The 26157-nt window shown below is 45.8% G+C and overlaps 1 protein-coding gene across 5 annotated transcripts in view; it reads right to left on the bottom strand.

Moving 5' to 3' along the window:
- The window catches only part of CWC27 (CWC27 spliceosome associated cyclophilin), a 214987-nt gene that overhangs the window by 73388 nt on the left and 115442 nt on the right, over positions 1-26157 (bottom strand). For all 5 annotated transcript variants that reach the window (XM_075066976.1, XM_075066977.1, XM_075066978.1 and 2 more), the window contains one exon: positions 25791-25894. In XM_075066976.1, coding sequence (XP_074923077.1) covers positions 25791-25894 — 104 coding nt within the window. The remainder of the gene's footprint in view (positions 1-25790; positions 25895-26157) is intronic.

The raw sequence follows: 26157 nt of genomic DNA, 5'->3' as shown, positions 1-26157 counted from the left end.
TCAGTAGGTTTCCTGTACAAGATGGTGTTTATGTGACCATCACTTATTTGCACAGTAGTGTCCAGGAAGTGGGTCTCTTGTGTGGACTGGTCCAGGCTAAGGTTGATGGTGGGGTGGAAATTGTTGAAATCCAGGTGGAATTCTTCAAGGGCTCCTTCTCGTAGGTCCATATGATGATGATGTCATCAATGTAGCGCAAGTGGAGAGGGGCACTAGGGGACGAGAGCTGAGGAAGCGTTGTTTTAAGTTATATTGGTGTAAAGAGTTTCTTCATCCATAGTGGCCACGATGGTGTTTTTAGGAAGATCATCAATCAGGAAGTCGGTAGTGTCTCGAAGATAGCTGGGAGTGCTGGTAGCGTAGGGACTGAGGAGAGAGTCCAAATAGCTAGATAATCCTGCTGTAAGAGTGCTGATGCCTGAGATGATGGGGCGTCCAGGGTTCCCAGATTTATGGATCTTGGGTAGCAGATAGAATACCCCTGGTCGGGGCTCTGGGGGAGTGTCTGTGTAGATTTATTCCTGTGCTATAGCAGGGAGTTTTTGGAGCAGATGGTGTCGTTTCTTTTAGTACTCCTCAGTGGGCTCAGAGGATAGTGGCCTCTAGAATGTGGTGTTGCAGAGTTGCCTGGCAGCCTCCTGTTTATAATCCGACCTGTTCATTACGACTACAGCACCTCCTTTGTCAGCCCCTTTGATTATAATGTCAGAGTTGTTTCTGAGGCTGTGGATGGTGTTGCATTCTGTACAGCTGAGGTTATGGAGCAAGTGATGCTGTTTGTTCACAATTTCAGCCTGTGCACATCTGCGGAAGCACTCTGTGTAGAAGTCCAGTCTGTCATTTTGACTGTCAAGAGGAGTCCACAAAGAATTCTTCTTGTAGTGTTGGTAGGAGGGTTCCTGTGGTTCAGTGCACTGATTACACAATACAGGAACAATTGGCAAAATTTAATGATATGCAGGAGGTCAGACAAGAAGATCCAATGGTCCCTTCTGTCCTTAAAATCTATGAAACTGATAAAGTACGTCACAGCTCACGTGTACTGAGAAGAGATCCCAATGTTCATCCCACATACTCTTCCCAAAAGATTAAGAGAAATCAGGTGGTAATGGAAAGATCTCTCACTACAAACAAGCAATTACTTTTTGTGATAAGAAGCTGTTTTTAAGACACGCAGATACTATTTCTTAGTCTGTGGATTAAAAAGAGTCTAGATGCACCAACGTTTATTCTACAAATTTAAATGAAAATAAATTTATTATGTGCATTAAAATTCAGATAGGAAATCAAACATGATCAATCGTAAGAACTAAATTATGGCTAGATATGAGCATACTGTTTGTTGGCCATTAAAAAACTTTGAACATTTGGGCAACCAGAAGCAGTAGTTAAATTTTTAAAGTGAAATAAATTGGTAGGTTTTTATTTGCTCAAAACAAAGCAATACAAAGACGTTTATATGCCTAATAACGTGCAAAATTTAATCTTATTAAAAAGAGGATTTTTTTGGAGTACCACAAATACAAACTACTATACCGAAACACTTAATTTTGGCTCCTTTCCAAGTCCCAAGTATTTGAGATTGAGTTGTACTAACTGCAAAATATCATGTGTACAAGTCTACACAGAGGCGCAGAATCTCTCACCCCAGATCTCAAACTGGAGAGGGAACATGGGAGACCTTTTGTCCCCTACTGCCAGCAAGTCTGATGAGTCACTTTCCCTGATTATCAGTCAAAGAGAAAAATTATCATCATTGGGCCATGTCATCTATTTAAAATTTTTGTTGAAAAAATATAAATCAAGCAGGGATGAATCAGAATCGCATGTTGGGATATTACAATGAATACAGAAGTTAGAAAACGAAAAGATGTATTTATTATCAAAGTTTATTTCTCTGCCAACTGAAAGTTGTTACAATACATTTTCTAATATTTAGTCCAGTCAATTAAACATTTCAAGTGAATGGACACCCACTATCTCCTTAGGAGACTGTTTGGCAGCCTAGTATCATTCAGTGTTGAGAAATTTTTCCTGATATTTTACTTAAATGTCTTAGGTCAGGTATACAAACAAAAGTTAAGTCGACTGAGCTACATCACTTAACAGTGTGAAAAATCCACCCACCCCAGCAATGTACTTAAGTCAACCTACCTCCCCGGTATAGACAATACTAGGTCAACAGAAGAACTTTTCCATCAACAAAAAGAACAGGAGTACTTGTGGCACCTTAGAGACTAACAAATTTATTTCAGCATGAGCTTTCGTGAGCTACAGCTCACTTCTTCGGATGCATAGAATGGAACACACAGACAGGAGATATTTATACATACAGAGAACATGAAAAGGTGGAAGTATGCATACCAACAGGAAGAGTCTAATCAATTGAGATGAGCTATCATCAGCAGGAGAAAAAAAACTTTTGAAGTGATAATTAAGATGACCCATAGACGGTGTGAGGAGAACTTAACATAGGGAAATAGATTCAATTAGTGTAATGACCCAACCATTCCCAGTCTCTGTTTAGGCCTGAGTTAACTGTATCTAATTTGCATATTAATTCGAGTTCAGCGGTTTCTCTTTCAAGTTTTTTTGTTGCAAAATTGCCACCTTCAAGTTTGTCACTGAGTGGTTAGAGAGGCTGAAGTATTCTCCCACTGGTTTTTGAATGTTATGATTCCTGATGTCAGATTTGTGTCCATTCATTCTTTTGCGTAGAGACTGTACACCGGCCAAACCGGATGCCAGTTTCAGTTACAGGAACTCCTGACTTAAAGTCGTCCCGGTTAACGTTGTTTCGATGTTAAGTTGCTGATCCATTAGGGAAAATGCTCGTTTAAAGTTGTGAAATGCTTCCTTCTAACGTCCTTTGGCAGCCGCCTATTTTGTCCATTGCTTGCAGGAAGAGCAGCCCGTTGCAACTAGCTCCCCACTCCCCACTGCCCTGCCCAGGCACTTGCACCCCTCCCCACCCCGAGCCCAGCTGCACGCCCCCAGCCAGACAATTGCACCTCCACCCACTCAGACTCCAGGTGCACCCCTCCCCCCACATCTCCACCCAGACACTTGCACTCCCTCGCCTAAAGCAGAGCCAAATGATCCAGAGGCAGAAAGCCTTATGCTGGGTACTGGGCTTGTGTGGAGATTTCTGCACGTCACCTCCTTTCTTCAGGGCGTGCTGAGAAATGAAGCTGCTGGAAAGCCTCCAGTTCCTTCCTCACAGCAGTGTCTTCTACTTGCATGTGCACTCTTCTGTGTCCAGCAACCCCTAGGAATGGCCAGCAAATTTGCAGCCCATTGCTTCAGAGGAAAAGGAAATTCTGCACAAATCCTATTAATTTCTGCACAAATTCTGTATGTACAGTGGTGCAGAATTCCCCCAGGAGTATTCAGGTGCACTCACATCAGAATGTATATGAAGAAAAAGACGGTTACTCACCTTTGTAACTGTTGTTCTTCGAGATGTGTTGCTCATATCCATTCCAACTAGGTGTGCGCGCGCCGCGTGCACGTTCATCAAAAGATTTTTACCCTAGCAGCACTCGGTGGGTCTGCTGGGTTGCCCCCTAGAGTGGCACCACCATGGTGCTGGATATATACCCCTGCCGACCCAACGGCCCTTCAGTTCCTTCTTGCCGGCTACTCCAACAGAGGGGAAGGAGGGCGGGTTTGGAATGGATATGAGCAACACATCTCGAAGAACAACAGTTACAAAGATGAGTAACCATCTTTTCTTCTTCGAGTGCTTGCTCATATCAATTCCAATTAGGTGACTCCCAAGCCTTACCTCGGTGGTGGGGTCGGAGTGAGATGTCGCAGAATGTAGAACTGCTGATCCAAATGCCGCGTCAGCTCTGGACTGTTGAACCAATGCATAATGTGACGCAAAGGTGTGGACCGAGGACCAGGTAGCTGCACGACATATTTCCTGGATGGGTACATGAGCCAGGAAAGTGGCAAAAGAAGCCTGAGCCCTGGTAGAATGGGCAGTAAGGTGGCTCGACTCATAGGAACACGAGCCAAGTCATAGCAGGTGCAGACGCACGATGTCACGCAAGATGAAATCCTCTGGGAGGAGACAGGTAGGCCCTTCATCCAGTCTGCCACCGCGACAAAGAGTTGTGGTGTTTCATGGAAGGGCTTTGTTCACTCGATATAAAATGCTAGCGCCCTACGGATGTCTAGGGAGTGCAGCTGTTGCTCCTGGCGTGATGAGTGTGGCTTCGAGAAGAAGACCTGAAGGAAGATATCCTGGTTGATATGAAAGGCCGATAACACTTTAGGGAGGAAGGCCGGATGTGATCGCAACTGTACCTTGTCCTTATGAAACACTGTATACAGGGGGGTCCACCGTGAGAGCCCGAAGCTCGGAAACTTGTCTTGCCGATGTAATGGCTATGAGGAAGGCTGTCTTCCAGGACAGGTACAGCAGCGAGCAGGTTGCTAGCGGCTCAAAGGGAGCAGTCATAAGTTTGGCTAGAACTAGGTTGAGGTCCCAAGTTGGGGTAGGGCGACATATTTGTGAGTATAATCGCTGCAAGCCCTTGAGGACCCTCAAAACCAAGTGGCCGCTCTCCCCTGGGTGGAAGGTAGAGATGGCCGCCAAGTGCACCTTCAATGAAGATACCGCTAGGCCATGCTGTTTGAGAGACCAGAGGTAGTCCAAGATGGTAGGGACCGGAACCTCGGTGGGAATAACATTATGTTGGTCGCATCAGCAGGAGAAGCGCTTCCACTTGGCCAGATATGTTAACCTAGTGGAAGGTTTCCTACTACCCAGGAGCACTTGTTGCACCAAGGCAGAGCAACGTAACTCAGACTGGCTTAACCATGCAGTAACAATGCTGTGAGGTGAAGAGACTGCAGGTCTGGGTGGTGAAGTCTGCCGTAGTCCTGAGTTATCAGGTCCGGGCAAAGAGGTAGAGGGATTGGGTTGGCTATCGACAGGTTGAGCAACATGGTGTACCAGTGTTGCCTCGGCCAGGCTGGAGCGATCATGGATGAGGTGCGCTCTGTCTCTGCGGAGTTTGAGCAGAACCCTGTGAACCAGCGGGAACGGTGGAAAGGTGTAAAGCAGATGGCTCATCCATGGTATCAGAAAAGCGTCTGAGAATGAGCCCTGGGAGAGACCTTGGAAGGAGCAGAATGTCTGGCATTTCCTGTTCTCGCGGGAGGCGAAGAGGTCTATGCAGGGAAAACCCCACATTCGGAAAACAGAATGGATAATGTCTGGATGAATTGACCACTCATGAGACAGGAAGGATCTGCTGAGTTGATCCGCCAGAGTGTTCCAAACCCCTGGGAGAAAAGACGTTACCAGGTCTATTGAGTGGGCTATGCAGAAGTCCCAAAGCTGAATAGCTTCCTGGCAAAGGGAGGAGAAACGTGCTCCTCTCTGCTTGTTTATGTAAAACATGGCCGCTGTGTTGTCTGAGAACACTGAGACACAACGGCCTTGTAACTGCCCTTGAAACTCCTGGCATGCAAAGCGGACTGCTCTGAGCTCCCGCACATTGATGTGCAAGGCCAGTTCCTGAGTTGACCAAAGGCCTTGAGTGCGGAGATGTTCGAGGTGGGCACCCCAGCCGAGAGATGACGTGTCCGTTCTGAGGGTCATTGAAGGCTGAGGCGGATGGAATGGCATCCCTGCACAGACTAGGGAAGGCGTCAACCACCAGTTCAGAGAGCCTAGGATGTCCGAGGGGATCGTGAGGATCGTGTCTATACTGTCTCTGCCCGGGTGGTATACCGAGGAGAGCCAAGTTTGAAGGGGATGGACGCGTAGTCTGGAGTGTTTGGTCACGAACGTGCAGGCAGCCAGGTGACCCAGGAGGCCAAGACAAGTGCGAGACGAAGTTGTCAGGAAGTTTTGTAGGCCTTGTATAATTGATACCATCGCCTGAAACTGAGGCTGTGGTAAGCAGGCCCTGGAGAGATTGGAGTCCAGAATGGCCCCAATGAATTCTATTCTTTGTGTGGGAACCAGAGTGGATTTCTCTATGTTGATCATCAGGCCTAGTCGCTCAAATAGGTCCTTGACGATGCCCACATGACGGGTGACTTTGGTCTCGGAGGCCTCTAGAATGAGCCAATCATCGAGATATGGGAAGACGTCTATCCGACGATGACAGAGGGAGGCGGCGACTACAGCCATGCATTTTGTGAATACCCGTGGGGCTGTAGATAGGCCAAACGGAAGGACTGTAAATTGGAAATGTTGATGGTTGACCACAAACTGGAGGTACCGTCTGTGCGGAGGGTAAATGGCAATGTGAAAATACGCGTCCTTCATATCAAGGGCGGCATACCAGTCTCCGGGATCCAAGGATGGGATGATAGTCCCCAGAGATACCATGCGGAACTTCAACTTTATCATGAACTTGTTGAATCCTTGGAGGTCTAGGATAGGCCTGACACCTCCCTTCGCCTTGGGGATTAGGAAATAGCGGGAATAGAACTCCTTGCCCCTCGAGTCCTTTAGTACCTCCTCTATAGCTCCCAGGACAAGGAGTGTCCGTACCTCTTGCAAGAGGAATTGCTCGTGAGAGGGGTCTCTGAAGAGGGACGAAGATAGGGGGTAGGAGGGGCCGGCAAAATAAACTGGAGGTGGTATCCGAATTCTACCAAGCGTAGGACCCAACGATCCAAAGTTAGTTGGGTCCACGCAGGGAGGAAAAGGGAGAGGTGGCTGTAAAAAGGAGGGGAAGGATCCTGGGAAACAACTGGTATGCCATCCTTGGACGTGCCTTCAAAAGTTTGGTTTCGGTCCCGCAGGTGGTTTGGAGGGACCCTGATTCTTACCCCGTTGGAGTCCCGACTGCCATCTGCTACTGCCTCAGCCGCGCCTTCTGCCGAAGTCCTGTCGTAGCCTGGGCGAGGGGTAAGGGCGGTGAGGTTGGGGACAGAGGGATCTGCGCTGAGTCACCGGTGTGTGCATCTCGAGTGAGCACATGATCACCTTGTTGTCCTTTACGCTTTGCAGCCTAGGGTCAGTCTTTTCAGAAAATAGGCCCTGGCCATCGAAGGGCAAGTCCTGCATTGTGTGTTGCAGTTCAGGTGAGAGACCTGACACCTGAAGCCATGATATTTGCCTCATGGCAATACCTGAGGCCAGAGTTCTGGCTGTGGAGTCTGCTGTGTCCAGTGAAGCCTGGAGAGAAGTTCTCACCACCTTCTTCCCTTCCTCCAAAAGGGCAGCAAACTCTTGACGCGAGTCTTGGGAGACTAACTCCATGAATTTTCCAACTGCCGCCCATGTGTTATAGTTGTACAGGCTAAGCAGGGCTTGCTGGTTTGCCACCCTGAGTTAGAGGGCCCTTGCAGAGTATACCTTGCAGCCCATAAAGTCCATGTGCCTAGACTCCTTTGATTTTGAAGCCAGAGCTTGCTGGCCATGGCGCTCCCTTTCGTTGACTGATTGCACGACAAGGGAGCAGGGTGCACATACAGGTACTCGTACCCCTTAAAGGGTACCATGTACTTCCACTCAACTCCCCTGGCCATGGGCGGAATAGAGGCTGGAGACTGCCAGATGGTATTGGCATTTGCCTGGATAGTACGAATGAATGGGAAGGCCACTCTTGTGGGGGTGTCAGCTGACAAAATATCGACCACTGGGTCCTCTACGTCCGGGACCTCCTCCACCTGAAGATTCATATTCAGGGCCACGCATCTCAGGAAGGTCCTGATGTGCCCTCAGGTCATTTGGAGGAGGACCCGAGGAGGATGTCCTCGCCACCACTTCATCAGGAGAGGAGGAAGAGGAAAGGCCAGGGACAAGAGGGTCCTGCGCGGGCTCCTGTTCGTGGGTGACTTCAGGCTCAGGTGGAACCTGAAAGTCTGTTGACTGCATGGGAGCTTCCTCCGTATCCGCAGGAGGCGGGCGGCTGACCGTCGCCTCCGGCACCTGGTGTTTCAAAGGTATGGAGCGTGATGGCACTGGAGGCGTACCTTGGGCTTGGTGATATGCCCAAGGTGTCCAAAATGACTACTGATGAGGTCCTTGTTCTTGGGCCTGGGTCTCCTGGAAGACTCGGCTGGGCACATCTGAGTCACGGTCCTGTGCATAGGAAGCACTGTCCGCGCGAGATGACACCGATGTGTGTTGAGACGGCCACAGAGGAGCTGAAAAGCCCTGGGAAGGGTCCCCATCTCTAAAGGATCGCTCTCTCTGCAGCACCGGAAAGCGGTACCAGGCGGCATACTGGTACCAGAAACAAGACTGGGACTTGTGACCGGAGCGGTGCCGGGAAGTCGACCGAGATCTCGACACTTGACGTCTGGAGCGACTGTGAGAGTCGAGGTGCCGGAAGCTGGATCAATGCCGAGAGTACTGGGTCAGCGAACAGGACACTGAACGGCACCGTGAGCGCGACCGGTACCGAGATGGATAGCGGTGCCAGGACTGCGAGTGGCATCGAGACTGGGATAGGTGACAGGACCGAGAGCGCCGGCGAGACCGCGATACTGATTGATGCCTCTCGGCGTTGCCGACCGAGGATAGTCTCAGCAGGGCAGGCTTGCCAATCGATTGTATAACCCGCACCGGCCGTGAGGGGGTTGAGGCAGCGCAGACTCTGTCAGCGCGATCAGCTCCCTCACCGTGGAGAAGGTCTCCGGCATGGAGGGAATAGTGAGCTTACCCTCGGTGTGCGCCAGGGAGCTTTCAGGCACCGGACTTGACGGCCCTTGCGGGACCGGAATCGACAGTGCCGAAACTGGCAGTGCCACGGCAGGTGTTGGTGCCTGGCGGTCTGACTTAGGCGTGTGGTCTGACTGTGGTGTGAGCGGAACGGAAGCAGAAGGAGTCCTATGTTTCTTAACCTGCGGGGAGAGGGAACGGTGCTGAGCAGACATCTGTGCCGGCGATGGTCGGTGCCGAGGGGCCTTAGCGGTACCGGTGTGATCTGGTGCTGAAGAAGAGCTTCTCCCTGGTACAGACTGTCCGGCGCTCAGTGCCAAGGGCGGAGGAGTAACAGCTGCCTCCATCAGGAGCTGTTTGAGACGAAAGCCCCGCTCCTTCTTCGTCCTCGGCTTAAAGACCTTACAGATCTGGCGCTTGTCCGAGAGATGGGATTCCCCGAGGCACTTAAGACAGGAGTCGTGAGGATCTCCCATTGGCATTGGCTTGTGGCAGGCCAAGCACGGTTTGAAGCCCAGTGAACTGGGCATGGGCCCTGGTACTGGTTGGGGAAAGGGGCTAATCCCCAAAACCCTGTCAACTATAAACACTAACTATATTATAGAACGAATAAAACTAACTACAACTATAGAAATTATAACTATATACACAAGAATTAGTAAGAGAACTACGAGTAGCTAGGGAAGTGGAGATCAGCTAAGCCGCGCTCCACTGTTCCAACGACCGACACGGGCGGTAAGAAGGAACTGAAGGGCCGTTGGGTCGGCAGGGGTATATATCCGGCGCCATGGCGGCGCCACTCTAGGGGGCGACCCAGCTGACCCATCGAGTGTTGCTAGGATAAAAAGTCTTCCGACAAACGTGCAGGTCGTGCGCACACACCTAATTGGAACCAATATGAGCAAGCACTCGAAGAAGAACTAATATTCCTTTGCTTCATGAGTAGTGCCTCTGAAGCACACAAACACACTTTTTTTTAAACAGCCATAACACACTGAAAATTCATGTTTAATTTGCTGACCACTACTATCTCAACATCTTACATTATCATTGCTTCTCAGATTTCCCCTACTATTGGGTATGTGTCAATTTCAGTATACTTAACAAGTATATCCAATCTGAATGCTTGGATCCAACATCATTCCCTTAACTTATCAGCCATATAATACAATTTAGCAGGGCAGAGTGACTTATAGGGAGAGGTCGTAGATACCACACTGGTCCAGATCTTACAAAGACTTATATGCTTTTAAACTTATATGTATTATATGTGTTGAAATTTTGCTCACTGAGTAGGACTACTCACAATGAATAAAGTTAACCAAGCAGGTAATTCTTTACAAGATTAGGGCCACACTGCCAAATTAACATTCTAAAGCATCTAGCATGTGAGGCAAACGGATGCTCTGTCATGAAGGAGCGGCAGCTGGGCCAAACCTGAGTGGTGCTGCTACCCTATGCACCAGGCTGCAGTACCTGCAGCAGGAAGTCAGGCCCAGTCCTGCAGGACAGGAGCTGCCATTACAGGGTAAGTGTGGGGTGGGCTTGCTCCTTCACTCCCCTCCTCACCAGGCAGCAATTAGGGTTGCAGTGTCAAGGTAGAGGGTGCTGCTGTAAGTGGTCAGTGCCCCTTGGTGGGGTGAGAAGGTGGCAGTGGTATGATTTATGTATATTGTATTTACAGCAATAACTGAATTTTCATACCCGTGACTTTACACACTATTTCCCCCTAAACTGTGACCTTTTTTAAGGTCTCCATGATTTTTGCTATAGAAGTACTGAGAAAAATCTGCAGCCCTAATCATAATCAAGATTTTAAATCCTTTCTTTATTTACAAGCTCAGATTGCCCTACATTGTCTGAATTTTGGCAATATTCACAACTGAGGCATTGTTTTGATAATACACCAGAGATAATCTGATACTTCATCTTTCAAGAGCAGATTAGAAAATTTGTCTAACCTTGCATCTCTATGGCTTCATTTTACTTGCTGAAGGTTCTGATAAAATATTTAAAGTGAAAGAAACCTGTAGAGGGATTAGAGAAGCAATTTAGCTAAAAGGATTGGGAAAATTTATTAAAACACTGGACAAGGCCAACCCAGAAAAATTACTTTTGACTAACTATAAACCTTCACACAGAATTTATTAGACTCTAGAAATTCTTTCAAGGTAGAAATGGAAGATTGCAGTTTTTGTTGAATAGACTACAAGATACTGTATGATTTAAGATTATCCTACAGTGCCCACCCTCTCTTCCCCCTTGGCAAAACTAGTTTTTTTTTTCCCCTGGTGCTATAGTAATAGAAATAATAATACAAGAGACCATGATACTAAAGTAAAGGTTTGTTATCTGGCATGTTGGAGAATTGGGAGGGAAGGGTGCTAATTAGTCAAAAATTCCAGTTAACTAAGAGTTATACATTACCAATAGAATACCAATTTTCAAAGAAATAGAATACAATAAAATTAATAAAGTATAAAATAATATGCAGGTACTCACTAATGCAGTAGTAGAACTTCATTGCAAAGTAGTTGGTTTCCTGAAGCACTTAGTTTATACAGGTAAAGTTTTCTATACAGTAAACTATCTTATGACACTACATATCACTATGGGCAGTACATGGTGTACACCCAGATCACTAAAAATACACAACACTAAAACTATACTGAACATCATTTAATCTTTCTTTGATGATTCAAAAGGTACTTCAGGATCTTGCAGTGCCTCAAGGTCATCAATAGCAACATCAATTATCACCGTAGATGTAGAAGGTGTAGGAGATTGGGCTCAATCTGTAATGACCCAATGACACACCCTGGAAGCTGCTTTTTTGCGTAAGTCCCTGTCATAAACAGATAGCTAAGGGTTAATGTTTCTTTCACCTGTAAAAGGTTAACAAAGGGAACCAAACACCTGACCAGAGGACCAATCAGGAAACCGGATTTTTCAAAGCTCAGGGAGGGAATGTTTGGGTCTGTGTCTTTTGTCTGTCTCTCGGCTATGAGAGGGATCTTTCTATCTTCAAGCTTCTAATCTTCAGTTTCCAAGTTGTGAGTACAAAGGTAGAAAAACAATAGGCTTTTATTGTTTTTTTGTATTTACATGTGTGTAGTTGCTGGGATGTTTAAATTGTATTTCTTTTTGAATAAGGCTGTTTATTCATGTTTTTCTTTTAAGCAATTGCCCTGTGTATTGTCAACTTGATGCAGAGATCATGTTCATGTGTTTTTTCTTTCTTTTTTATATAAAGCTTTCTTTTTAAGACTTGTTTGAGTTTTTCTCTCTGGGTAGGCTAAGGAACGAAAGGGAGGGAAATTCTCTTTGTGTTAGATCTACGGAGGGTGAATCTCTGCAGCACCAGGGAATTGGTGGGAGGGGGAAGAGAGAGAGAATCTTTTCTGTTTCCTTGTATTTGGGGTTTGTCTCTTTGTGGAATAGAGGAGACATGCTTCTTGGTATTGTGATGTAAAGAGATTGCATCAGTACTCTCAGGTTAGCCCAGAGAGGAAAGTCTGGGTGGGAGAGAGAGGGGGAAGGGAAGTGGGTTATTTCCCTTTGTGGTAAGACTCAGGGCTTCTGAGTCCTGGGGTCCCCCAGAGAAGGTTTTGGGAGACCAGAGAGGGAGCCAAGCCCTGGAAATCCTTGGCTGGTGGCAGCGATATCAGATCCAAGCTGGTATTAAGCTTGGAGGTTTCATGCTAGGCACCCACATTTTGGACGCTAAGGTTCAAAATTGGGATTTATGTTTATGATAGTCCCTTTTATCAGCTTGCCTATGTGTCTTCTGCCTCTTTTGCATAGATGGAGAGTGCAGAATGTGCAATTGCACAACCTCCTGGGTAGTATACTAATCCCGGTTACTAGACTGAAGTCTAGTATTGGGAGATAGCAGAAATGTTGGTTAAGAGTTCTCTGGTTGATAAAGTGCCGGATAACACAGCTCTGTATCTAGTTACTGTATTCAAATTAGGGATTTGAGGTTTCATATAGACTTCGTTTTGCTTTTCCCCCACCCCTGAAATGGGTTATATTTTACATTTCTTTCAACCACAGAAATAACTAGAAATGTCTGCAAACTGATGTGTTGTTCAACAAGTGCTTGGATCTTTTCTAATACCCATTCAAGCCTTTGAGAAAGTACACCCTGATTCTTAATATCCTCCTGATGGTTAGCCCATCACCTTGCAGGCTCACATAATGCATATAATTCAAAACAAACAAGTATTATTTTTCATGTAATACTGCAATATTAAATCTTTTTAATAAGTTTATTAAAGAGAGTGTTTGGGAATTTCAAAATGTTTTAAAACAATTTCCTGTTACTAATTTTACCTTCGACTTTTAAAAAGAAAAATTAAATTTATTTTCATTATGCTGTTTGTTTATTGCACTTTGGATTTGACAATGAAAAAAGACTATTCAGTTCTACCTGTATCTAGTTAATTTATACTCAGTTTAGGTTCCAAATTCTCATGGGATTGTATAATCTTGCAATGCCTGAAAGTGCTGAAAATTTAAACTGTTTTCACTTAAATTAAAAAAAGATTCACAATGACATTTCTATTAGTAGTAGATTTTACAAAATTCATATCCAAGATTAGGGAGATCCCCCCCATTTAAGGGTCTAAGCTGATTGCCTGCTGAGGTCAAAAGAACCCCAAAACTAAAATTGGGGTACGTAGTGTGATCATCAACCAGTTCATATACTGAAATGCTTTTTTTCCTAACACACAGCTATCGAATAGCGATAGTGACACTACTGAATGAAGGTTGCAAGAAACTGTTCTAGAATACATTAAGAAGAAGCAGGAGGAAAAAAGAAGTTTCTGCTGAAGTCTTTTCCTATAGCTTATATCATGTAATATGAAATGGAAAAAAAAATGTTGTGCTATTGAATTATAACAATGTTACACCAACTGCCCACGTGCCAAATTGTATAAGAACAATGCCATATCAAAAAAACATATAATTTATGATTTGTCTACCTATAGTGACCTGGTCAGGGAGGGGAAGTTATTCAATGCTGGGTTATAAGATTTCCCTGTGAATGTATTGGTCCAACTTCTATTGGGGCTTTCAGAAATACAAACAGGGAAGCAACACAGTGGCTTCCCAGATTTAAAAAATCTAGGCCGGGGTGGCCAGTCGTTTTAATCTGACCCTCAAGCTCCTGCTGGAGAGCAGGGTCTGGGGCTTGCCCCATTCCACGTGGCTCCCAGAACCAGTGGCATGGTCACCCTCCAGCTCCTATGCATAGGGGCAGCCAGAGGGCTCCGCTCTGAGCTCTGCCCCCATCCCAAGCACCGCCCTCAAAACTCCCATTGTCCAGAAACTGCAGCCAATAGACTCATAGACTCATAGATTTTAAGGTCAGAAGTGACCATTATGATCATCTAGTCTGACCTCCTGCTCAATGCAGGCTACAGAATCTCACCTACCCACTCCTGTAACAAACCCCTAACCTATGTGTCAGTTACTGAAGACTTCAAATCGTGGTTTGAAGACCTTAAGCTGCAGAGAATCCTCCAGCAAGTGACCCATGCCTCATGCTGCTTAGGAAGATGAAAAACCTCCAGGGCCTCTGCCAATCTGCCCTGGAGGAAAATTCCTTCCCGACCCCAAATATGGCGATCAGTTAAACCCTGAGCATGTGAGCAAGGCTCACCAGGGGTGGTGCCTGCAGAAGGGGCAGCATGCAGAGCCCCCTAGCCACGCCTCTGTGTAGCAGCCGGAGAAGAGACATGCCTTCTGGGAACCGCTAGAGGTAAGTGCTGCCCGGAGCCTGCACCCTGAGCCTCACCTTATGCTCCAACCTCCTGCCCAAGCCCTGATCCCCCTCCCCCCTTCCGAACCCCTCAATCCCAGCCCAGAGCACCCTCCTGCACCCCAAACCTTTCATCCCCAGCTCCACACTAGAGCCTGCACCCCCAGGCAGAGCCTGCACCCCTTCTCACACCCCAGCCCCCTGCCCCAGCCCTGATCCCCCTCTCGCCATCCAAACTCCTTGGTCCCAGCCCGGAGCACCCTCCTACACATCAAACTCCCCATACCCAGCCCCACCCCAGAGCCTGCTCTTCCAACCAGAGCTCTCACTCCCCCACACTCCACTCCCCTACTTCAGCCCGGAGCCCTCTCCTGCAGCCTGAACTCCTCATTCCTAGTCCCTGGAGCCCGCACCCACAGCCAGAGCCCTCACCTGCTCTCGCACCCCAAACCCAATTTTGTGAGCATTCATGGCCCATCATACAATTTGTACTCCCAGATGTGGCCCTCGGGCCAAAAAGTTTGCCCATCCTTGATCTAGGTACACACTGAACGGAAAATGGGGCTCAGCTGTTAGCTTCAATGATCCTTTATCCTTTTCCCAACATGCTGTAAATCTTGCTTTGCAATGCTGAGATCTATTAGTTTAAAGGACTACAAACTGTTAAAAAGGGTGCTGATTCGTGCAATGGTGGGGACACTTGCCAAGAAGCTGTCTAAGGGGACATGCTGATAGAGTGCAAGGCTCTATGAGTGAGTCTAAAGGAACTGGGCCTTCCCATGCATTAGAGAGAAGCAAGTACTTGTTTTTCATGATACATTTAGGAAGGTGTGTGTTTGTTTTTCATGATACATTTTTTCTTAAACGTTTTTGCATGAAATAAATTATTCTTTGCTTTAAGAAGGCTGTTTGGCTGATGATTACTAAGCCTACATTTATGTCATGGAGGTCAGGGAAGTCATGGAATCCGTGACTTCCAGAGACCTCCGTGACATTCTCTGCCTCAGCCCCAGCGGCTCTGGGACTCTGGAGCTGGCAGCCAGCAGGGCCCTGGCAGGGTTCCAGCGACAGCAGTGACAGGCAGCCCTCTGCAAGGCTCCAGTGACAGGTGACAGACTCCTGAGGAGGGAGGGGGACGTCTCGGGCAAGCGGTGGGGGGTGTCCAGTTTTCTCTTTGGGAAATATGGTCACCATGCAGCTTCCAGCCGCTGTGGGCTGAGGGGGGTCCTCCTGGCAGCTGGAAGCTGCTGGGGGCAGAGAGGGAACCCTTCAGGTCCCAGCCACCATGGTGCCGTAGCAGCAGAAGTCAGACAGGTCACAGCTTCTGTGAATTTTTTATTGCCCGTGACCTGTCTGTGACTTTTACTAAAAATAACCATGACAAAATCTTAGCCTTACTGATCACCACCGTCAGTCTAGATGTGCAGTGTCTGAGCCTAACTCAGATCTGCTGAGATAATCACAGTTAATCACACAGGAGACTGCAACCCAGTAGCTGTCAGAGTGGGAGAATCATGCGATTTCCATCCCAAGCAAAAGGTGATGGTCACAGACCTTGAGAAAGTGAGCTCCAAGAGACCAGGAAGGATCAGAAGTGCAGTTCATTTGGTAACTACCAAATACATATATCTATATCAAACCGTGTACCATCTTAGTAATTTTCCTGCGCATTCACCTACAAACAGTTATATAAAAAATTTCTCTACTGCAGAGTTAGATCACAACATATGTTACTAGTAATTCTAGGTACAGCAGAATAGATGCTCTGAATGTTTTCTTCATACTTTCTATTATCAAGGATTATTATTTGTTACTTGTGTTACCATAGCACCTAGCAGGATGAGCTGACCGCAACATCTCATGTTGACATTATCTAACTGTTTCAATATTGTGCTTCACTTAATCACGCATTAATCAACATTTCTTTTTTGAATGGAACATACTCATGTTTAACTTCTTTCATGCAGTAGCATCTCTGTTTTAATCTTGTGCTCGGTGAGCCTGCCATGGACTTCTGAATGTTATTAAATCTTTCACAATCAATGAATACATTATTCTAATACACATTTGATCACAGTTCTTTGATATCAGTATAAGGAACAGATCACCAAGATAGTATTATAGTTCACATGGCCTATTTTTCATTTATCTTTTTTAATTCTATATCAAAATCTAAGCTCTGAGACGAGTATAAAGGGAGGAGCTCTCCACCCATCCTTCTGTTCCTCTGTACCAAGCTCTTAGATGATGGACTCCGATGCACTGGGGATGGAGAGTGGGACAGGTAATGAACATATGCAATACATCTTGAAGAACAACAGTTACAAGAAGGTGACTGTTTTTTCTTCAAGTGATTTTGCATATGTCCATTACTAGGTGACTCCCAAGAGCTTTCCCTTTGAGGTGGGGTTAAGAGTCTCGTTGTAAGAAGGACTACAGAACTGCTTTTTTACATTCTCATCTTCCTTTGATGGGGAAGTAAACACATATCATCTAGCAAAGGTGTGGGCCACGTTGCTGTTCTGCACATGTTCCATGACGGGGACATTTCCCACAAAACCATAGAGGTTGAATGTGCTTTGTGACAGGTATGACCATATTCTGGGCAAACCTTATGGAGTTAAGTTAAACTACTAAATTAAGTTTAATATCTTTGGAGTTCATTATATTGTAAATGCCAATGTTTGTGTACTATTATGGGATTTTATAGATGGAAGAATTTTTTTAGGAGGAAGGATTAATGCAATCTCTGGAAGATAATGTGAACTTCAAAAGACTACGCTGAACAATATAGTAGACACAATTGATCTTTTACAACAATGTGTGTGAAGTGGAATTCCTAGGAAGTATGGGGGTAGAGGAGATTTCGACCCCCCACCTACAAACTCATCCTTTGAAGCTTTTCCCTGAGGAGGGAGCATTTTGTCTGATGATCCCTTGCTACATGAGGGCAGTTCAAAGACCCAATATGGATTCTCCAGGGACTAATAGACTAAAAAAGGACTACTGAAGAAATAGCCTGAATTTAAGATGACTCAGAGCCTTCTTGCTGATCCAGCAAATAGGCTGGACTTCTGGTCCACAGACGGCTCCAATATTAGGGAAGCATTGGAAGGACCTGGGCTACTGAGGCCCCGTAAGATAGCATTCTAAATCTAAGTTGAAGCTGTTATGAACTTCTGACCACAAAAGGTCCCATGGGGAGTGGGGGCAGGGATAGGTTTGAAGGACTTGCCTGCCAGAGCCCATGTTGGAGCTAGTTGGGTGGATCTCTGGAAACTGGAAAGCTTAATAGCATGCATGTAAATTCTTTTGGGTGTAAAGAACAATATGGATGTTTGCTGAGTAATAGCTTCTCTGGTAGGACTTAATCATCTGTACCACAGAAGATGATTTTCATACCAGGGCCTCACCTGGTGAAGAGGACAATGTGATCAGAGGAGGCAGGTTAGAACCCACCTCGGGCTGGACTTTCACTATTGATGCTGGAGGCCTGTCTGAAGCCGGTTGTGACGGTGTACCCCATAAGGCTTCATGGGAATATGCTTATGAATGTATATATGATATAACTGGCTTGGCTGGTAAGAAACTCCGTCATGCATGGACATGTGACTTGTCCATGTGACTCCAAAACTCCATCTTGGAGCTGGACTTTGCATAGGAGAGAGGAGGGAGTCTCCACCCACAAGAGGAAGTCTACTTAAACCCCTGGGAGACCCCTCTATTTTGTCTTCAGCTATCTAAAGAGATAGCTTTTCCATCCCCAAGGATACCTGAAGGAAACTGGAACAAAAGACAGTAACTACAGGGGGGTGCGAGTGATTGCTGGACCCAGCCTAGAAGGAGACTAATCTGTAAAAGGAAGCTTACTGGAATTTCTCTAAGGGTAAGATTTTTATCTGTACTCAGTTTTCTTACTAGATTAGACTCAGAATTGTGTGTTTTATTTTTATTTTACTTGGTAATTCACTTTGTTCTGTCTGTCACTACTTGGAACCACTTAAATCCTACTTTCTGTATTTAATAAAATCACTTTTTACTTATTAATTAACCCAAAGTATGTATTAATACCTAGGAGGGGCAAACAGCTCTGCATATCTCTCTATCAGTGTTATAGGTGGTGAACAATTTATGAGTTTACTCTGTATAAGCTTTAACCAGGGTAAAATAGATTTATTTGGGGTTTGGACCCCACTGGGAGTTTGGCATCTGAGTGTTAAAGACAGGAATGCTTCTTAAGTTGCTTTCAGTTAAGTCTGCAGCTTTGGGGCATGTGGTTCAGACCCAGGGTCTATGTCGGGGCAGACTGGCGTGTCTGGAGTGGGAGGGATAGCTCAGCAGTTTGAGCATTGGTTTGCCAAATCCAGGGTTGTGAGTTCAATCCTTGAGGGGGCCAGTTAGGGGCAAAATCAGGACTTGATCCTGCTAGTGAAGGCAGGGAGCTGGACTCGATGACCTTTCGGGGTCCCTTCCAGCTCTATGAGATAGGAATACCTCCATATATTTTATTTATTTATTTTAAGACAGGTAAGCAGGGGCAGAAATAGTCTTGGCACATCAGATGGCAGTCCCAACGGGATTTCTGTGATCCAACCCGTCACATCGGCAGCAAACAGTACTGACCCTCAGTGCCTGACAGAACCTCAGGGATTTATTTCTGTAGTGTACTGGTTGCCAGGTATTGACTTTGGATGGTTTTTGGCATCAGAGAGACTTCCCTTCTTGAGAACTTATTTCTGTAGTACAGAGGAGACAAGGCTCTAGATGCTGGAGGTATTCCCCAGTGTAACCAATAGGATCAATGATGGGACTGGTGTGATACCAGGGGCCAACTGTTTCTAGATCAAAAAATTCCATTCAGACGACATCAGAGGCTTCCAAGCTATTGGTAGCATGTGCTGCAGCAGAGCAGTTACTGTTAGTCTTGGAGCTGGCACTGAGATTGATGGAAATAGTACCAGAAGTTGCTGGTGCCATAACAGATCCTGAAGTGGGAATCAATGTATGCACCACATGTGACAAGTTTGGCAAGGGACTGTCAGCCTGAATAATCAGCAAGGCTGGTACTGAGAGGCTTAGGAGATCCTTCACAGATGTGTAAGCCTCTGAGGCAATCACTATTGAAATGAGCCTGTGCCTTGCTTGGAACAGAGGTGAGGCTTCAGCATCTGTGACAAGAAAGTAATCCATCTTGATGGCCCTGGAATCAACACTCCAACCTTGTCAAGCCACTAGTATATGGTTGTGACAGATATAATATGCTGCAATATCCTAGACATACCTTATGGGATTAAGTTAAACCTTACTGAATCAAGTATTTTAGGAGTCCACTGTATTAAAAATACAGACGTTTATGTACTGTAATAGGATTGTATGGAATTTCTTTCAGAGAAAAACCATCTCTGGGAAGTATTAGGAACGCCAGAAGACTTTTTGGGACAATACGTGTGAAATGAATTTCCTAGGAGAAACTTGAGCGAAGGAATGCAAATGACCCACTTCCGAATCCATCCTTTTGAAGCTGAACCTTGAGCAGAAAACCACTGTATGGCTGATTACCTATTCACGGTTTCTTCAAAGCCCCAAACTGGATAATGAGTGACTTACAAAATCATGAGGGTTCTTGTTATGAGCCAAGGGTGTTATGAATCTGAATCTGTGAAAACTCTTGGGTGGGGTTTTTTGAAGGACTGCTTACCTGTCAGAACCCATGTTGGACTTGGGGTGATCTCTGACAAGCTTATTAACATATGTGTAGGTTCTTTTATTGTTTCTAATATGTTTTATTTTCAATGTTTTCACCTTTAATACTTTCTTAGAAAGAGCTGTGTGGTAACTTACTCTGTGGCAATTACACTGTGTATCATCTCTGAAGAGAAGACAAATGAGGTCTCTTTAGGCAGCCTGTCTTTTGCTGAAGGTTTCACAGTATAGTCAGGGAATTGTGCAGCTTGGAAATGCCCAGACATAAGGAAGAGAGATGGGTGTCTTCAATCAAGAGAGCCAATGGCTGGGGAGCTGGAAGCCTAGAGCGGGGGCTCTTGCTGGACCTTAGAGGAGAAATACAGATGCAGTTGTCCTGAAATGTGATGGCAGCATCAGGGAGGAGTGGGCTGAAGGGCGTGTACTACTTTTGGTACCTGAGTAGCTAGCCTCTTGGTTGAGGAGTCCCATACCAAGGACTCTGATGTGGAAGTCATTCTCTGCTTTGGCAGTTGCGGATGCCCCAAGCATTTGTCCCTCTTTGAGGTATGGCAAAGGGGATCTCCTCTCATCTCTATCCCCAGATAAGGCCGGGAGAGCACTCCTGGAGAGGAAGGAACTCTCTCTAGTCGACCGAGGCTGTACCAATGCTGGGCTGTACCAATGCTGGGCAGAGAGGGGCCTCCAAGAGGAAATACCTGGGGTGTTCTCTCTCCTCCTCAGTTCTTGTCTTGGGAAATCAAACACCTGTCCCTGATGTGACCCTCACCTAAACACTTCAGGCTATGAGAGTGAGGGCCAGTCACCAGCATCAATTTGTGACTCTTAGAGCAGAGTTTGAAGCCAGGGGATAAGGAGGTGAAGCGACCATCCCAGAGAATGCGGGAGGGGAGAGGTTGGATTGTGCTGCACGTTCACCCTAAAACCACAGCCCCTCCTTTTAAATGGCCAACCCAACAGGCTTTGCTTGGTATGGGAAAGGAAGGTGCTCCTGCTTGAAACCATTCCCACTTTATGAATGTTGAAGAAGCCGAAACTCTTTGCCTTACCATGGCTGCCTCCAAGCTGAATTCTGTTGCCCGGCTGAGCGTGTGTGATGTCTCACACCAAACCAGCAGGAACTCAATATAAGAGGCAAAATGCGACCTTGTACCGAAAGCACACGTGCTATGTAATGTGAATCACTTGATTCACTGTGAAATAATCATCTGTTTGTTCACTAAAATGTATCTTTTTACAAACTACTCTCCCTTTTTCCCCCCTGCAGCTGCAAATGTTTCTACGCTCCCCCTATCATCTCCGTCCTAGAGCCTAGCACAAATTAGAAGGCAAAAAAAAACGCGCTCGCAACGAGATGTTCTCAGAGCTCATGCAGTCCTCCTGCACTGAAAGAGCTCAGCAGAATGCCTGGAGGCAAACAATGGCAGAGTCCAGGAAAGCGTTAAATGAACGAGATGAGAGGAGGGAGGAGGCACACAGACCACCACTGCAGCCCCTGTATAACCGCCTGCCCTCCTCCCCAAGTTCCATATCCTCCTCACACAGACACCCTAGAATATGTGTGTGTGCGGGGGAACAAAGGGGGAGGCTACGGGCACCCAGCCACTCCACCTCAGAGGATTGTCCAGGCAACAGAAGGCTGGCATTCATTAAGTTTTGAACTGTAGTGTGGCCTTGCCCTTCCCTCCTCCCCTCATCCACCACCCCAGCCGGTGCTTTCCTCACCCACACCTCCCGGGCTACCCCTATTTGTGTGATGAATTAATAAAGAATGCATTATTTTGAAACAATAATGACTTTATCGCCTCTGAAAGCAGTGATCGAAGGAGGGAGGTTGGTTGGCTTACAGGGAAGCAGAGTCAACCAAGGGGCGGGTTTTCATCAATGAGAAACAAAAAGAACTGTCACACTGTAGCTTGGCCAGTCATAAAAATGGTTTTCAAAGCTACTCTGATGCACAGGGCGCCCAGTTGTGCTCTTCTAATTGTCCTGGTGTCTAGCTGTGCATAATCGGCCACCAGGCGATTTGCCTCAACCTCCCACTCTGCCATAAACACCTCTCCCTCACTCTCACAGATATTATGGAGCACACAGCAAGCCTTAGTAACAATGGGAATATTGGTTTTGCTGAGGTCTAACCTAGTCAGTAAACTGCGCCAGCAAGCTTTTAAACGTCCAAATGTGCATTCTACCACCATTCTGCACTTGCTCAGCCTATAGTTGAACTGTTCCTTACTATTGTCCAGGGTGTATGTCTTCATGAAAGATGTGGAGAAATTGGAGAGGGTCCAGAGAAGAGCAACAAGAATGATTAAAGGTCTTGAGAACATGACCTATGAAGGAAGGCTGAAAGAACTGGGTTTGTTTAGTTTGGAAAAGAGAAGACTGAGAGGGGACATGACAGCAGTTTCAGGTACTCTGAAAAGTGTTGTCCAGGAGGAGCGGCAAACTTTGTTATTTGCTCTAATGATAGGACAGAAGGCAATGAGTGCTTCACTGCAGCAAGGGAGATTTTAGGTGGACATTAGGAAAAATTCCTAAACTGTCAGGGTAGTTAAACACTGGGATAAATTGCCTAGGGAGGTTGTGGAATCTCCACTTCTGGAGATATTGAAGAGTAAGTTAGATATGGTTCTTCGGGGATTGGTCTAGACAGTATTTGTCTACCATGAGGGCAGGGGACTGGATTCAATGACCTCTCGAGGTCCCTTCCAGTCCTAGAGTCTATGAATCTAATGACCTATGGCTATTAAAGGGGTAGGTGGTCCCCAAGGATAACTATAGGCATTCCAACATCCCCAATGGTAATGTTCTGGTCTGGGAAGTAAGTTCCTTCCTGCAGCTGTTCAAACAGACCAGAGTTCCTGAAGATGCGAGCATCATGCACCTTTCCCAGCCATCCCATGTTGATGTCAGTGAAACGTCCCTTGTGATCTACCAGTGCTTGCAGCACCATTGAAAAGTACCCCTTGCAGTTTACATACTGGCTGCCAAGGTGGTCCGGTCCCAAGACAGGGATATGCGTTCCGTCTATCGCCGCACCACGGTTAGGGAACCCCACTGCAGCAAAGCCATCCATTATGACCTGCACATTTCCTAGAGTCACTACCCTTGATAGCAGCAGCTTAGTGACTGCGTTGGCTACTTGGATTACAGCAGCCCCTACAGTAGATTTACCCCTCCACATTGATTCCAACTGACCGGTAGCTGTCTCACGTTGCAAGCTTCCATAGGGCTATCACCACTCATTTCTCAGCTGTGAGGGCTGCTCTCATCTTGGTATTCTTGGGCTTCAGGGAAGGGGAAAGCAAGTCACAAAGTTCCATGAAAGTACCTTTATGCATGCAAAAGTTTCGCAGCCACTGGGAATCATCCCAGACCGGCAGCACTATGCGGTCCCACTAGTCTGTGTTTGTTTCCTGGGCCTGAATTGGCATTCCATGGCATGAACCTGCCCCATTACCACCATGATGTCCAAATTGCCAGGGCTCGTGCTTTGAGAGAAGTCTGTGTCCACATCCTCATCACTATCTGGATCGCACTGTTGTCGCCTTCTTACCTGCTTTTGCAGGATCTGCACATATTGCAGGATAATGCACGAGGTGTTTACAATGTTCACAGCAGCAGCAGTGAGCTGAGCGGGCTCCATGCTTCCCCTGCTATGACATCTGCAGGAGAGCAGACTTGCAGCAGACGCGTTGGGGGACGACTGTTAGCACCGCGCACATTTCCTGAGGAAGAACACACATACCCAGGAGCCCATGACAGACAACATGGAGAAATTTCCAAGGCAACAGCAGCAGTGCAGAGTTGCAGCGGAAGCGGTGTAGGATGATGGTTTGCAGACCTACTGCACCATCTCCTACCAGCAGCACCCAGGACACAACAGCAGCAGTGTCGGTGAGTTGAGCTGAGCTGAGCGGGCTGCACGCTTGCCGTGGTATGGCATCTGCATGGAAAAAAGGCGCAAAACGATTGTTTGCCATTGCTTTCATGGAGGGAGGGGAGACTGATGACATGTACTCAAAACCACTTGTGACAATGTTTTTGCCCCATCAGTCATTGGGAGCTTAACCCAGAATTCTAATGGGCAGTGGAGACTGCGGGAACTGTGGGATAGCTAACCACAGCGCTCCCTCTGTAAGTTGATGCTAGCTACAGTATGAGGACGCACTCTGCTGACTTAATGTGCTTAGTGTTGACATATGCAATCAACGGTATAAAATTGATTTCTAAAATGTGACTTCTATGAAATCGACCTAATTTCGTACTGTAGACATACCCTTAGATGCCTCTAAAGTCCTACCTCTTTTGGGGCAACAAAAGCTCAAACTATTAATCAAAGTCTCTCAACACATCTTCCTCTCTCTGGTCTCAGTCTTCAATCCACTTCCTCTACTCTGGAGTCTTCTCCTCCAGCTCTGAGGCTGAGTACTGGCTCCTCAGAATGAGTCTCTCTGAAGGTTCTGCTCTTTTGCAGATTCTGACTCAGGCTCCTTCACTGGAGTCCCTTTGGGTTCTCCTCTTCAGACTGAACCATCTCCCCTTTTATGAGCACCAGGAATCTGTTTAGTTATCACCTGATGCCTTCCAGTGCTACCCATCTGGTTGAGAAGCAAGTAATTAGGTACATATGACACCTGTCATAATTAATTAGCTATTAAATCCTTTCCAGCCTGTGATTGGGTTACAGTGGAGAATTGGTAAAGAAAAAAAAAAGAACAAAAGAAAGAGCTCAAAGACCTGAAAATGAGTATCACTAAATAACTGACAACAAGAAACTAACTAATAATGGTTTGTTTGCTGAAGGAACAAACAGACAACATGCTTCGATCACCAGCCATGGACAGTAAGAAGGAACTGAAGGATGGGTGGGAAGGCTCCATACTTTATATCCTTGGCTCAGAGCACAAGAATACCAGGGCAGAGGCATGGCCCCCATTATGGGTACTACTAAAGAAAACTCTCCAGCACAACCTAGTCTAATGGACATACGCAATCACTCAAAGAAGAACGAACAGATTCAGGGGTGACAACCGAACTGGATTCATGTTATATCAAATATTCTTCCAGTTAAATTTTGCACGTAGGTGGTTTCAGCTGAACAAAATCATATTACAGCAATGAAAAATTTTAAGGATACAACAAAACACATATTTTTCATTAACTTTGCCACAGCAGATATTTTCTATGGTCCCTATTCAGCAAGATACTTCAGCAATTGATTTTACACATGGGAACAGTCCCATTGAAATCATTCATAGGAGTTGTAGCAGTTTGAAGTCAACGGAACTATTAACATGCTTAAGGTTAGGCACCTGCTTATTGTCTTGCTATATTACAGGCTGTAACAGATAAACCTTTTTAAGGGAATACAGTAATACAGAGTAACAACAATGGAAATTTCAGCTACAGCAGCTCTCCAATCAATGTATATGCATGGAACAAACATACGAATACATTTGTTTGATAGAGTTTTGTCATTTTATATTTTTTGTATATTTGTATATTTTTGTTGCTACTGTTGTAAATTTTTAAGGAATTTTTTTTTCCTTGTAGATTATCCAGTTCAGCAATCCTATTTAAATTCATCCACATGATACCCAATAATCCTAGATGTTAAAGATGAGAAATTAACTAAAATATTTACAGTTACCACCTTCTATGATATGTGCTTACCTTCATCTTTCTTTTCTTCTGATTTTGTAGAATTTTCTTCTCTCTTTTGCTTTACTTCTAGTAGTTCACGTTTCAACTGGCGTACTTCTTTGCGTAGTTCCTCACTGCAAAGAGAACAATATTTACATGAGTTTAATCTTCTAAGAATGTAAAGCCACTCAGGAGAAACAGAGTCAAAGTTAATGGGCAGTAAATCTCTGATGTAAACAAAGGGAATGTATTGCCTCACTCTTGTTAAGTTTGGTATGAAGAACTTGGCTTAAAAGTCAATTGAAACCTTAAAAAAAGCTCTTCTTTATATTAGCAAAAACAACAAAAGAGTATGATAAATAGTTTCTTTTAAGAGCCCTTTAGAAATATGTCAAAC

This window comes from Chelonoidis abingdonii, chromosome 6 (genome assembly GCF_003597395.2).
Source record: "Chelonoidis abingdonii isolate Lonesome George chromosome 6, CheloAbing_2.0, whole genome shotgun sequence".
NCBI lineage: Eukaryota > Metazoa > Chordata > Testudines > Testudinidae > Chelonoidis > Chelonoidis abingdonii.
The sequence above is the reverse complement of the archived record's forward strand: the minus strand, read 5'-3'. Positions and strand labels throughout refer to the sequence as shown.